At 45.5% G+C, this 14,764-nt stretch overlaps 1 protein-coding gene across 1 annotated transcript in view; it reads left to right on the top strand.

The window, feature by feature from the left end:
- Nucleotides 1–933: 933 nt before the first annotated feature.
- The window catches only part of LOC139373077 (glutamate receptor ionotropic, NMDA 3B-like), a 62,825-nt gene continuing 48,994 nt past the window's right edge, over nucleotides 934–14,764 (top strand). Inside the window, exons 1-2 of the mRNA XM_071113164.1 lie at nucleotides 934–1,257; nucleotides 1,492–1,692. Of these exons, the coding sequence (XP_070969265.1) occupies nucleotides 934–1,257; nucleotides 1,492–1,692 (525 nt within the window). The remainder of the gene's footprint in view (nucleotides 1,258–1,491; nucleotides 1,693–14,764) is intronic.

Here is a 14,764-nt window from a genome sequence, read left to right as displayed (position 1 = left end):
TCCCTCCTTTTCTCTTTCTCCTTTTCCTTTCTGTTATCCCTCCCTACTTGCCCAATGAAAAAAGCCTGAATGAATTTGGGACAATCCTTATCAGTCAGTAGACTATTTTCCGAATGAAACATCAAAGACTTTGTGTGGATTTAGAATCTGAATTAGGAGGGTGAAAATGTGAAGGGGATTAAATTGAATGCTGAACTTAATGGTTCATTGGCTAAAATACACGGAATGGGCTTGACGGCAAGCTGCAGGCTAAAACAGCAGGCTACTATCGACATCAGGATGAAACGTAGTGAACATCAAATACCGGAGCAAAAAGTGGTGTTGTCATTTCGAATGGGAAGATAACAGCGCTGATAGAAATCTCATGTGGTTGTACTGCCACGCAAACACTCACGCGCGTGCGCGCGGGCAGCTGGTCTGTCTTCAACCCGCGCCGTCACGCGGGGCGACTGTTCTCAGTTGCACGCGCTCCCCTCTCGTCCTCCGTCGATATCAAGCGTTCCTCTGCCTTCCTTATTATTTATTTATTAGCCTAACTTAGGAAAAGAAACAGAGAGGCAGCAACCGGATTGCAACACCAGGGTAATGCAGGAAAATAACAAGTCCAAGGAAAGCGGGGGAAACGAAAAAAAAGACGGGGAAAGAGAGAGAAAATTCTGTTTTTCTGACGTGCGGACGTTTATCCTCTCTTCCTTTATTATATAATATTTACAGCGTATATTTTCTTTGTTTGTTTAATTAAACTTAAAGAGAGAAAACAACAACATTAGGTGGACTTCAGTATTAAAAACAAAACAACTCCCAAGACAAGCCACGAGTGAGAAAAAGAAAACGAGCGATGCTTTCTCGTCTTCTCTCCTATTCTCTCCTCTTCTCTTCTTTTCTATTCTCTCGTCTTCTCTCCTCTCCTCGATTTTCTTTCGAAGCAACACAATGGAGTATTTGTATCTACTTGGTCGATGGATGTGCAACTACTTTATACCCAGGAGAATTCGCCCATCTCCTTTTTTCACTGGGAGATTTATCCCGCTATTGGTCTTCCTCCATGGCTTCGTTTTCCATCCCGATCCGTGCCTCTCCCACCCCCAGCCATGTCACATCCTGGCTCGGATCGGACACACGGTTCGTCTCGGTGCTCTGCTTCCCACCAGACAACCAGCCAGGGTACATAACGCTCTGAACAGAGCCTTGACCAGCCTGAAGCACCGGGCTGGAGAAGGCAACCCGCCTCTTCTGCCCTACAACCTCACCCTGGAGGTAACATGTTAATTCATTCATTCATTAGTTCATTCATGAAAGAGTTAATGTCTCTGTAATGCTCTCATGTGGATCATCCATCCATCCATAATTAATTAATTAAATTGGCAACTAGCCATTCAGTCAGTTAGGTTGTGTCTGAAATGACACCCTATTCCCTACACTTGTATGGGATAGGGTGCTTGTAGGGAATAGGGTGTAATGTCAGACACTCTCTCCTTTCCCTGTCTGGAGGTGGTGTCTCGGTCCCCGTCTGGTGGCGACCCTGTCTCCCTGTCCAGGTGTGTGTGTCAGGAGCTGGTTGTGCGAGGGGTGACAGGTGTCCTGGCCTTCCCTCGTTCACCAGAGGAACTCATCCACATCGACTTCCTGTCCTCCTTCCTGGAAATACCTTTTATATCACTACTGGAGGACCTAGAACCACTCAGAGTTAAGGTAGGATCTAGAACCACTCAGAGGTAAGACCTAGAACCACTCAGAGCTAAGGTAAGACTTAAAACCACTCAGGGCCAATGAATGACCTAGAACCACTCAGAGTTAAGGTAGGACCTAGAACCACTCAGAGTTAAGGTAGGATCTAGAACCACTCAGAGTTAAGGTAGGATCTAGAACCACTCAGAGTTAAGGTAGGATCTAGAACCACTCAGAGGTAAGACCTAGAACCACTCAGAGCTAAGGTAAGACTTAAAACCACTCTGGGCCAATGAATGACCTAGAACCACTCAGAGTTAAGGTAGGATCTAGAACCACTCAGAGTTAAGGTAGGATCTAGAACCACTCAGAGTTAAGGTAGGATCTAGAACCACTCAGAGTTAAGGTAGGATATAGAACCGCTCAGAGTTAAGGTAGGATCTAGAACTGCTCAGAGTTAAGGTATGATCTAGAACCGCTCAGAGACAATGTAGGACCAATAACCACTCAGAGCTAAGATGGGACCTAGAACCATTCAGAACTAAGGTATAGGAACCTTTTACTGGAGGACCTAGAACCACTAAGAGTGATGAGTTTCATATCTTTACAGACGTAGTGATTAATTTCATATCTTTACAAACAGAGTGATTAGTTTCATATCTTTACAGATGGAGTGATTTGTTTCATATCTTTACAAACAGAGTGATTAGTTTCATATCTTTACAGATGGAGTGATTTGTTTCATATCTTTACAGACGGAGTGATTCGTTTCATATCTTTACAAACGGAGTGATTAGTTTCATATCTTTACAGATGGAGTGATTAGTTTCATATCTTTACAGATGGAGTGATTCGTTTCATATCTTTACAGATGGAGTGTTTAGTTTCATATCTTTACAGATGGAGTGATTAGTTTCATATCTTTACAGATGGAGTGATTTGTTTCATATCTTTACAGACGGAGTGATTCGTTTCATATCTTTACAAACGGAGTGATTAGTTTCATATCTTTACAGATGGAGTGATTAGTTTCATATCTTTACAGATGGAGTGATTCGTTTCATATCTTTACAGATGGAGTGTTTAGTTTCATATCTTTACAGATGGAGTGATTAGTTTCATATCTTTACAGATGGAGTGATTAGTTTCATATCTTTACAGATGGAGTGTTTAGTTTCATATCTTTACAGATGGAGTGTTTAGTTTCATATCTTTACAGATGGAGTGATTAGTTTCATATCTTTACAAACGGAGTGATTAGTTTCATATCTTTACAAACGGAGTGATTAGTTTCATATCTTTACAAACGGAGTGATTAGTTTCAGGAGAGAAATAACTGTTTTCAGCGGCGCAGTTTATTAACAAAACCCACCGGAAAACAGAATAATAAAATAAATGGGTACATAACCCAACACACACCAGGACAGACGTGCACAAGCACTTACAATAAACAATCACCCACAAGGACATGAGGGGGAACAGAGGGTTAAATACACAACATGTAATTGATGGGATTGGAACCAGGTGTGATGGAAGACAAGTCAAAACCAAAGGAAAATGAAAAGAGGATCAGCGATGGCTAGAAAGTCGGTGACTTCGACCACCGAACACCGCCCGAACAAGGAGAGGGACCAACGTCGGCGGAAGTCGTGACAGTACCCCCCCCCCCCCCCCCCCCCCCATGACGCGTGGCTCCAGCAGCGCGTCGACACCTTCCTCGGGGACGACCCAGAGGGCGAGGCACAGGGTGATCCGGACGAAGACGGTGGAACTCCTGCAGCATAGATGGGTCCAACACGTCCTCGACCTGAACCCAGCACCTCTCCTCCGGGCCGTACCCCTCCCACTCTACTAGATACTGAAGGCCCCTCGCCCGGCACCTCGAATCCAGTATGGATCGAACGGAGTACGCCGGGGCCCCCCCCGATGTCCAGAGGGGACGGAGGAACGTCCCGCACCTCAGACTCCTGGAGCGGGCCAGCCACCACCGGCCTGAGGAGAGACACATGGAACGAGGGGTTAATACGGTAATCGGGTGGAAGCTGTAACCTATAACAAATCTCGTTCACTCTCCTCAGGACTTTAAATGGCCCCACAAACCGCGGACCCAGCTTCCGGCAGGGCAGGCGGAGGGGCAGGTTTCGGGTCGAGAGCCAGACCCGCACCGGGTCTCACTGCGGTGGAAATCTGCATTCCTCTTTTGGCGCATCACGGCCTGCTGAAGGTGGACACGGACGCCTTCCCATGTCTCCTCCACGCCCATGAACCAGTCGTCCACCGCAGGAACCTCGGTCTGACCCTGATGGCTGGTACCCCAGTACGCGCTGGAAGGGATAGAGGTTAGTGGAGGAGTGGCGGAGCGAGTTCTGTGCCATCTCGGCCCAGGGCACGAACGCCGCCCACTCCCCCGGCTGGGCCTGGCAATAGGACCACAGAAACATTCCGATATCCTGGTTAACTCTCTCCACCTGCCCATTACTCTCAGGGTGAAACCCTGAAGTAAGGCTGATCGAGACCCCCAGACGTTGCATGAATGCCTTCCAGACCCTAGACGGGACGCCGATCAGACACTATATCCTCAGGCAACCAGTAGTGCCAGAAGACGTGTGTAAACAAGGCCTGTAGGGCCATAGGGAGACCGGGCAGAGGGAGGAGAGGACAGGACTTAGAGAAACGATCCACAATGACCAGGATCGCGGTGTTACCCTGTGAGAGTGGAAGATCAGTCAGATAATCCACCGACAGGTGCGACCAAGACCGCTGAGGAATGAATAAGGGGTGTAGGAGTGGGATCCATGGGACGCTCCTCTGTGTCATACAGCCGGGACAATGCGTCTGCCTTCGCGTTCTGGGAGCCTGGTCTGTAGTAAGGGTAAACACAAAACGGGTGAAAAACATGGCCCACCTTGCCTGACGTGGGTTCAGTCTCCTCGCTGCCCGGATGTACTCCAGATTGCGGTGGTCAGTTCAGATGAGAAAAGGGTGTCTAGCCCCCTCAAGCCAATGTCTCTACGCCTTCAAGGCCTTTACGACAGCCAACAGCTCCCGGTCCCCTCATAGTTTTGCTCCACCGAGCTGAGCTTCTTTGAGAAGAAGGCACAGAGGCGGAGCTTCGGTGGCTTACCCGAGCGTTGAGAGAGCACAGCTCCTATCCCAGCCTCGGACGTGTCCACCTCCACTATTAACGCCAAAGAGGGATCCGGATGGGCCAGCAAGGGAGCCGAGGTAAATAGAGCCCTCAGGTGACTAAAAGTCCTGTCTGCCTCAGCTGACCACTGCAAGCGTACCGGGCCCCCCTTCAGCAGTGAGGTAATGGGAGCCGCTACCTGACCAATACCCCAGATAACCTGCCGCTCTACCCTCGGGCAGGTGGTCGAAGACTGCCCGGAAACGGCAAGTGAACTCCTCAAACTGGTCCAATGCTGCATCTTCCCCTCTGCACACAGCGTTTGCCCACTCCAGGGATTTCCCAATGAGGCATGAGACGAGGGCGGACACCCTCTGACGGCCCGACGGAGCCGGGTGGACGGTCGCCAGGTATAGATATAATTGTAGACGGAACCCCTGGCAGTTCACAGCCTTCCCGTCGTACTCCTGGGGCAAGGAGAGACGAATCCCACTGGGACCAGGTGGAAAAGGGGCGCTCAGGGGAGACCCCGTTTGTGCTGGTGGATGTGCTGGAAGAACTCCCTGTCTCTCCCAGCGGTCCATTGTCTGGACAACGCGGTCCATGGCGGTGCCAAGCATTGCTGCATGCTCCTGGACGCGCTCCTCCACCCCTATACCTATACCTGCTCCTGCTGACTCCATAAGTTTGGGTCAGTGATTCTGTAAGCGGTGCGTACTGGCGGCAGAGAAGTCAGATGCAGGCGAGAAATAACTGTGTTTTCAACGGCGCAGTTTATTAACAAAACCCACCGGAAAACAGAATAATAAAATAAATGGGTACATAACCCAACACACACCAGGACAGACGTGCACAAGCATTTACAATAAACAATCACCCACAAGGACATGAGGGGGAACAGAGGGTTAAATACACAACATGTAGTTGATGGGATTGGAACCAGGTGTGATGGAAGACAAGACAAAACCAAAGGAAAATGAAAAATGAAAACAGCGATGGCTAGAAAGTCGGTGACTTCGACCGCCAAACACCGCCCGAACAAGGAGAGGGGCCAATTTCGGCGGAAGTCGTGACATGATTAGTTCCATATCTTTACAGATGGAGTGATTAGTTCCATATCTTTACAGACGGAGAGTGATTAGTTCCATATCTTTACAGACGGAGTGATTAGTTAAATATCTTTACAGACGGAGTGATTAGTTAAATATCTTTACAGACGGAGTGATTAGTTAAATATCTTTACAGACTGAGTGATTAGTTCCTTATCTTTACAGACGGAGTGATTAGTTCCATATCTTTACAGACGGAGTAATTAGTTACATATCTTTACAGACGGAGAGTGATTAGTTCCATATCTTTACAGATGGAGTGATTAGTTCCATATATTTACAGACAGAGTGATTAGCTAAATATCTTTACAGATGGAGTAATTAGTTCCTTATCTTTACAGACGGAGTGATTAGTTCCATATCTTTACAGACTGAGTGATTAGCTAAGTATCTTTACAGACAGAGTGATTAGTTTCATATCTTTACAGACGGAGAGTGATTAGTTAAATATCTTTACAGACGGAGTGATTAGTTTCATATCATTACAGATGGAGTGATTCGTTTCATATCTTTACAGATGGAGTGATTAGTTCCATATCTTTACAGACGGAGTGATTAGTTAAATATCTTTACAGACGGAGTGATTAGTTCCATATATTTACAGGCGGAGTGATTAGTTCCATATCTTTACAGACGGAGAGTGATTAGTTCCATATCTTTACAGATGGAGTGATTAGTTAAATATCTTTACAGACGGAGTGATTAGTTCCATATCTTTACAGACGGAGTGATTAGTTCCATATCTTTACAGACAGAGTGATTTGTTCCATATCTTTACAGACAGAGTGATTAGTTAAATATCTTTACAGACGGAGTGATTCGTTTCATATCATTACAGGTGGAGTGATTCGTTTCATATCTTTACAGACGGCGTGATTCGCTTCATATCTTTACAGACGAAGTGATTAGTTAAATATCTTTACAGACGGAGTGATTAGTTAAATATCTTTACAGACGGAGTGATTAGTGTCATATCTTTACAGACGGAGTGATTCGTGTCATATCTTTACAGACGGCGTGATTCGCTTCATATCTTTACAGACGGAGTGATTAGTGTCATACCTTTACAGACGGAGTGATTAGTGTCATACCTTTACAGACGGAGTGATTAGTTCCGTATCTTTACAGATGGAGTGATTAGTGTCATACCTTTACAGATGGAGTGATTCGTTTCATATCTTTACAGACGGAGTGATTAGTGTCATACCTTTACAGACGGAGCGGTTGTGTGTGTGTTAGTATTCCTAGTGGCAGCCTAAGCTGTGTGCCAGTCAGTCACTCTCGTCTCAGACATATCCTCATCTCTACGGCTGAGCAGCCAACTGCAACGCAAGGCAACACACACACACACACACACACACACACACACACACACACACACACACACACACACACACACACACACACACACACACACACACACACACACACACAGGCTCAGGATTCAAGAGAAAGACTGTGGTGGGACGAAAGAGAGAGAGCCAGTCAGAGAGATAGAGGTAAGGAGGCTTGTGAGGAAGGGAGAGAGGGGGGTAGAGAGAGAAAGAGAGAGGAGGAGAGGAGGGAGGACTAGGCTGAATGGAGTGTAATCTGTCATGCTATTGGAAAAGTGAACCATTCAGAACTGAACTCTGTCTAGTTCTGGCCACAGAAGAGGGAGGAGATGAGGAGGAAAGGAAGAGAGAGAGAGGAGATGGGGAGGAGGGGAAGAGAGAGGGAGGAGGGGTAGAGAGAGGGAAGAGATGAGGAGGAGGGGAGGAGATGAGGAGTGGGGGAAGAGAGAGGGAAGAGATGGGGAGGAGGGGACGAGAGGGAGGAGATGAGGAGGAGGGGAAGAGAGAGGGAGGAGATGGGGAGGAGGGGAAGAGAGAGGGAGAAGATGAGGAGGAGGGTATGAGATGGAGGAGGAGAGGAGGAGGGGATGAGAGGGAGGAGATGAGGAGGAGGGGACGAGAGAGGGAGGAGATGAGGAGGAGGGGAAGAGAGAGGGGAGGGGAGGGAGAATATGAGGAGGGGAACAGAGAGGGATAATATGAGGAGGAGGAGAAGAGAGAGGGAGGATATGAGGAGGAGGAGAAGAGAGAGGGAGGATATGAGGAGGAGAAGAAGAGAGAGGGAGGAGATGAGGAGGAGGGGAACGGAGAGGGAGGGTATGAGGAGGGGAAGAGAGAGGGAGGAGCAGATGAGGAGGGGAACAGAGAGGGAGGATATGAGGAGGAGGAGAAGAGAGAGGGAGGATGTGAGGAGGAGAAGAAGAGAGAGGGAGGAGATGAGGAGGAGGGGAACAGAGAGGGAGGATATGAGGAGGTGGAGGAGAAGAGAGAGGGAGGATATGAGGAGGAGGAGAAGAGAGAGGGAGGATATGAGGAGGTGGAGGAGAAGAGAGAGAGAGGCACTTAGCAGTAGCAAGCTAACGGATACATGCAGATGGGTGGCTCTATTAAGACTGTCTGTCTGTGTGTCTGTATGTCTGTCTGTATTTGTGTGTGCGTGTGAATGTGCAGACCTACACACCCAAAAGTGTGTGACTTGGCAGATGAGAGTGATAATTCCTCCTAATGTACTTTAGATAATTATAATGATAGAATGACCTGAAGAAATAAATCACACCGACGGAGGATAGGATGTAGGGAGGAGTGGAGAGGATGGAGGGGAAGGGAAGATGAGGGGAGAAGATGGAGGAGAGAAGGAAAATGGAGAGAAAAACTGGAAAGGATGATGAAGGAGGGGAGGGGAGAGGAGAGGAGGAAAGTGGAGAGGATGGAGGGGAGGTGAGAGGAGGAAAGTGGAGAGGATGAAGGAAAGGAGGGGAGTGGAGAGGAGGATGAAGGAGAGGAGGGGATAGGAGCCAATTGGAGAGGATGGAGGAGGAGGAGGGGAGAGAAGAGAAGAGGAAAGTGGAGAGGATGGAGGAGAGGAGAGGAGAGGAGAGGAGAGGAGAGGAGAGGAGAGGAGAGGAGAGGAGAGGAGAGGAGAGGAGAGGAGAGGAGAGGAGGAAGGTGGAGAGAATGGAGGAAAGGAGAGGAGGGGAGAGGAGAAGGGAGGAGAGGAAAGGAGAAGAGGAAAGTAGAAAGGATGGAGGAGAGGAGAGGAGAGGAGAGGAGAGGAGAGGAGAGGAGAGGAGAGGAGAGGAGAGGAGAGGAGAGGAGAGGAGAGGAGAGGAGGAAAGTAGAGAGGATGGAGGAGAGGAGAGGAGAAGAGAAGAGGAAAATGAAGAGGATGGAGGAGAGGAGAGGATGGAGGAGAGGAGAGGAGTAGAGAGGATGGAGGAGAGGAGAGGATGGAGGAGAGGAGAGGAGTAGAGAGGATGGAGGAGAGGAGAGGAGAGGAGAAGAGAAGAGGAAAATGGAGAGGATGGAGGAGAGGGGGAGAAGAGGGGATGGAGGAGAGGAGAGGAGAGGAGTAGACAGGATGGAGGAGAGGAGAGGAGAAGAGAATAGGAAAATGGAGAGGATGGAGGAGAGGGGGAGAAGAGGGGATGGAGGAGAGGAGAGGATGGAGGAGAGTAGAGGAGAGGAGTAGAGAGGATGGAGGAGAGGAGAGGAGAGGAGAAGAGAAGAGGAAAATGGAGAGGATGGAGGAGAGGGGGAGAAGAGGGGATGGAGGAGAGGAGAGGATGGAGGAGGGGAGAGGAGAGGAGAAGAGGAAAGTGGAGAGGATGGAGGAGAGGAGAGGAGAGGAGAGGAGAGGAGAGGAGAGGAGAGGAGAGGAGAGGAGAGGAGAGGAGAGGAGAGGAGAGGAGGAAAGTGGAGAGGATGGAGGACAGGAGAGGAAAGGAGGAGAGGAGAAGAGGAATGTAGAGAGGATAGAGGAGTGGAGAAGAGCAGAGGAAAGTGGAGAGGAGAGGAGAGGAGGGGAGAAGAGAGGATGGAGGAGAGGAGAAGAGAAGAGGAAAGTGGAGAGGATGGAGGAGAGGAGGGGATTGGAGAGGAGAGGAGAAGAGAAGAGGAACGTAGAGAGGATAGAGGAGAGGAGAGGAGAAGAGAAGAGGAACGTAGAGAGGATAGAGGAGAGGAGAAGAGAAGAGGAAAGTGGATAGGATGAGGAGAGGAGAAGAGAGGATAGAGGAGAGGAGGAGATTTTAAAAAAGTGCTTCTTTCATCATCAGTATCATTCCAGGTGCTTTGGCTAGTCTATAAAAAACCAGGGTTGTGTCCCAAAAAAGTGCACTTTAGGGACTAGGGTGCCATTACATCCTGTAACCATAGAGAATGATAGAAATGGGCCGTATTACATTGGGTAGCACCATTGAGGACTTCCACTATTTTAATGTAGTCAACTCGGTGGGACTTCCAACTTCATTGGCTGATCCCTCCTGGTGACCCTGTTGGAGCCATGTCCACCTGAGACATCAGGATCAGCCAATCGGGAAGAAAAAATTTACTATCTTCAAAATGGAGAATAGTGCTGCTAATGCTGCCACAGATGCTATATATTGGCACAGATACAAAGATGAGTTGTTCTTGGGCAGGTCACATGCTGTTGTTATGATTAGATGTCACTGTTTGTTGAGAACTAACTCTCCTCCATTGTGATCTGTCCATCCAGCACTCTTTCATTCCCTCTCGTCCTTCCCTCCCTCACTGTAGAAATAGAAGACTAGAACATTAAAAAGCTAATTTAGTCTCTCTGAATGTAATCACATTTAATCCTCAAACCCTGATTATGAATGAATGGAGGTACTGATGCCAAGTGCTGGTCTTTCAAAGACACACACACACACACACACACACACACACACACACACACACACACACACACACACACACACACACACACACACACACACACACACACACACACACACACACACACACACACACACACACACGCACACACTCCACACACACATGCGCACACGCACAATGTCATAGACCTCTCTTAATAAACAATGTCATAGACCTCTCTTAATAAACAATGTCATAGACCTCTCTTAATAAACAATGTCATGGACCTATCCAATTACATATACATGTAGTAATGAATGGTGTAGGAAGGAGAAATAAGATATCTATACAACAACAATAGCAACATAAACAACAATGAGTAAATAAATAGTCGCTTCATTCATTATTTAGAGTGCAGCATTAAGGGATGGTTGAGCTGTTGTATGTTGCGTGCATGTGGCTTTTATACTGTAGTTGACTATATGGACATGCACGTGCACAGACAGGCCTGTGCCAAGCACATGCCCCTTTGCCCTCCCACTCGGCAAGTGCTCTTTTAGGTGGTATATATATATATATATATATATATATATATATATATATATATATATATATATATATATTTTGTATACAGTTTTTGTGGTTGTTGTTCTAATCCCACTGCCCACAAGTCGTCGTGACAACGTCAAGTTCACCACCCCCTACCCTGTCCATTGGTTGCGCCTGTTGGTCTGCGGTTTCCCTGTCTCCCCGGTACGGAGACTGACACACCCGGTATCCAAACATGAATGGCTTGAGATGCTGTCGCTGGTCGAGTATGTAGCTCGCGACCTAGTTTAAATATCAACAATAATGCCTCAACACCATAACATTTGATTATAACACTTGAGTTACATCATCATCAATATTCGGTCTGATTGGCTGATACAAGCAGCAGAGAGCGACAGAAAGACGTAGAAATGACCCTTCGACCCAGCTCCACCCCTTCCTCAGTCGGGAGTTTTACATGTGTGCCAGGGCAGCAGCAACACAGGTGGTCTACACTAGATAACCACCATGTACTAATATATCCACACAAGCCAATAGCCAGCCAGCTAGACCCCCCTCTTTTCCCCATGTCAACCACCTCTTTAGGAGGCATTGTAACTAGTTTGTTTACAATTTTTTGTTTCCAGAAATAAATGAGCCTATGCTCAAAAATCGAATTTCGAGCAATGAATTGTGAAAGTGGATTTGTTTTTAAGGCGTTTATAGGAGAGAGGGGAGACAGATGGAGATAGGGTGAGAGAGGGGGAGGAGGGAGAGGAGAGGAGAGGGGGAGGACGGAGAGGAAAGGGAGAGGAGGGAGAGGAGAGGGGGAGGACGGAGGGAAGTTGTGTGAGTCAGGGTGTTCCAGATGTTCCCTCAGATTGTCCTTCACAACCAGCCAACTGCTTGACTCTGGAGATCCACAGGCGAGTTTAGAGAGCAGAACTAAATGCATGCACACACTGTCTGTCTATGATGTATTGGTACTGTAATGTTTTATGCAAAACACAGTCTCTATGACATCAGAGAATCTATTTAGGCATTGTATTGTTGTTACTTTACATCTCTCAGAGTGTTGTTGCTTAACATCTCTCAGGGTATTAATGCTTTACATCTCTCAGAGTGTTGTTGCTTAACATCTCTCAGGGTATTAATGCTTTACATCTCTCAGAGTGTTGTTGCTTAACATCTCTCAGGGTATTAATGCTTTACATCTCTCAGAGTGTTGTTGCTTAACATCTCTCAGGGTATTAATGCTTTACATCTCTCAGGGTGTTGTTGCTTAACATCTCTCAGGGTATTAATGCTTTAAATCTCTCAGAGTGTTGTTGCTTAACATCTCTCAAAGTATCAATGCTTTACATCTATCAGAGTGTTGTTGCTTAACATCTCTCAGGGTATTAATGCTTTACATCTCTCAGACTATTAATGCTTTACATCTATCAGAGTGTTGTTGCTTAACATCTCTCAAAGTATCAATGCTTTACATCTATCAGAGTGTTGTTGCTTAACATCTCTCAGAGTGTTGTTGCTTTACATCTCTCAGAGTATTAATGCTTTACATCTCTCCGAGTGTTGTTGCTTAACATCTCTTAGAGTATTAATGCTTTACATCTATCAGTGTTGTTGCTTAACATCTCTCAGAGTATTAATGCTTTACATCTCTCAGAATACTAATGCTTTACATCTCTCTGAGTGTTGTTGCTTAACATCTCTCAGAGTGTTGTTGATTTACATCTCTCAGAGTATTAATGCTTAACATCTCTCAGAGTATCAATGCTTTACATCTCTCCGAGTGTTGTTGCTTAACATCTCTCAGAGTATCAATGCTTTACATCTCTTCGAGTGTTGTTGCTTAACATCTCTTAGAGTATTAATGCTTTACATCTAGCAGAGTGTTGTTGCTTAACATCTCTTGTAGTATTAATGCTTTACATCTATCAGAGTGCTGTTGCTTAACATCTCTTAGAGTATTAATGCTTTACATCTCTCCGAGTATTGTTGCTTAACATCTCTTAGAGTATAAATGTTTTACATCTATCAGAGTGTTGTTGCTTAACATCTCTTAGAGTATTAATGCTTTACATCTATCAGAGTGTTGTTGCTTAACATCTCTTAGAGAATTAATGCTTTCCATCAATCAGAGTGTTGTTGCTTAACATCTCTTAGAGAATTAATGCTTTCCATCTATCAGAGTGTTGTTGCTTAACATCTCTTGGAGTATTAATGCTTTCCATCTATCAGAGTGTTGTTGCTTCTCATCTCTCAGGGTATTAATGCTATACATCTCTCCGAGTATTAATGCTTAACATCTCTCAGAATATTAATGCTTTACATCTCTCCGAGTGTTGTTGCTTAACATCTCTCAGAGTGTTGTTGCTTTACATCTCTCAGAGTATTAATGCTTAACATCTCTCAGAGTATCAATGCTTTACATCTCTTCGGGTGTTGTTGCTTAACATCTCTTAGAGTATTAATGCTTTACATCTATCAGAGTGTTGTTGCTTAACATCTCTTAGAGTATTAATGCTTTACATCTCTCAGAGTGTTGTTGCTTAACATCTCTCAGGGTATTAATGCTTTACATCTCTCAGAGTGTTGTTGCTTAACATCTCTCAGGGTATTAATGCTTTACATCTCTCAGGGTGTTGTTGCTTAACATCTCTCAGGGTATTAATGCTTTAAATCTCTCAGAGTGTTGTTGCTTAACATCTCTCAAAGTATCAATGCTTTACATCTATCAGAGTGTTGTTGCTTAACATCTCTCAGGGTATTAATGCTTTACATCTACCAGAGTGCTGTTGCTTAACATCTCTCAGAGTATTAATGCTTTACATCTATCAGAGTGTTGTTGCTTAACATCTCTCAAAGTATCAATGCTTTACATCTATCAGAGTGTTGTTGCTTAACATCTCTCAGAGTGTTGTTGCTTTACATCTCTCAGAGTATTAATGCTTTACATCTCTCCGAGTGTTGTTGCTTAACATCTCTTAGAGTATTAATGCTTTACATCTATCAGTGTTGTTGCTTAACATCTCTCAGAGTATTAATGCTTTACATCTCTCAGAATACTAATGCTTTACATCTCTCTGAGTGTTGTTGCTTAACATCTCTCAGAGTGTTGTTGATTTACATCTCTCAGAGTATTAATGCTTAACATCTCTCAGAGTATCGATGCTTTACATCTCTCCGAGTGTTGTTGCTTAACATCTCTCAGAGTATCAATGCTTTACATCTCTTCGAGTGTTGTTGCTTAACACCTCTTAGAGTATTAATGCTTTACATCTAGCAGAGTGTTGTTGCTTAACATCTCTTGTAGTATTAATGCTTTACATCTATCAGAGTGCTGTTGCTTAACATCTCTTAGAGTATTAATGCTTTACATCTCTCCGAGTATTGTTGCTTAACATCTCTTAGAGTATAAATGTTTTACATCTATCAGAGTGTTGTTGCTTAACATCTCTTAGAGTATTAATGCTTTACATCTATCAGAGTGTTGTTGCTTAACATCTCTTAGAGAATTAATGCTTTCCATCTATCAGAGTGTTGTTGCTTAACATCTCTTAGAGAATTAATGCTTTCCATCTATCAGAGTGTTGTTGCTTAACATCTCTTGGAGTATTAATGCTTTCCATCTATCAGAGTGTTGTTGCTTCTCATCTCTC

The sequence above is a fragment of the Oncorhynchus clarkii genome, chromosome 18, assembly GCF_045791955.1.
Source record: "Oncorhynchus clarkii lewisi isolate Uvic-CL-2024 chromosome 18, UVic_Ocla_1.0, whole genome shotgun sequence".
NCBI classification, from domain to species: Eukaryota; Metazoa; Chordata; class Actinopteri; order Salmoniformes; family Salmonidae; genus Oncorhynchus; species Oncorhynchus clarkii.
The sequence above is the reverse complement of the archived record's forward strand: the minus strand, read 5'-3'. Positions and strand labels throughout refer to the sequence as shown.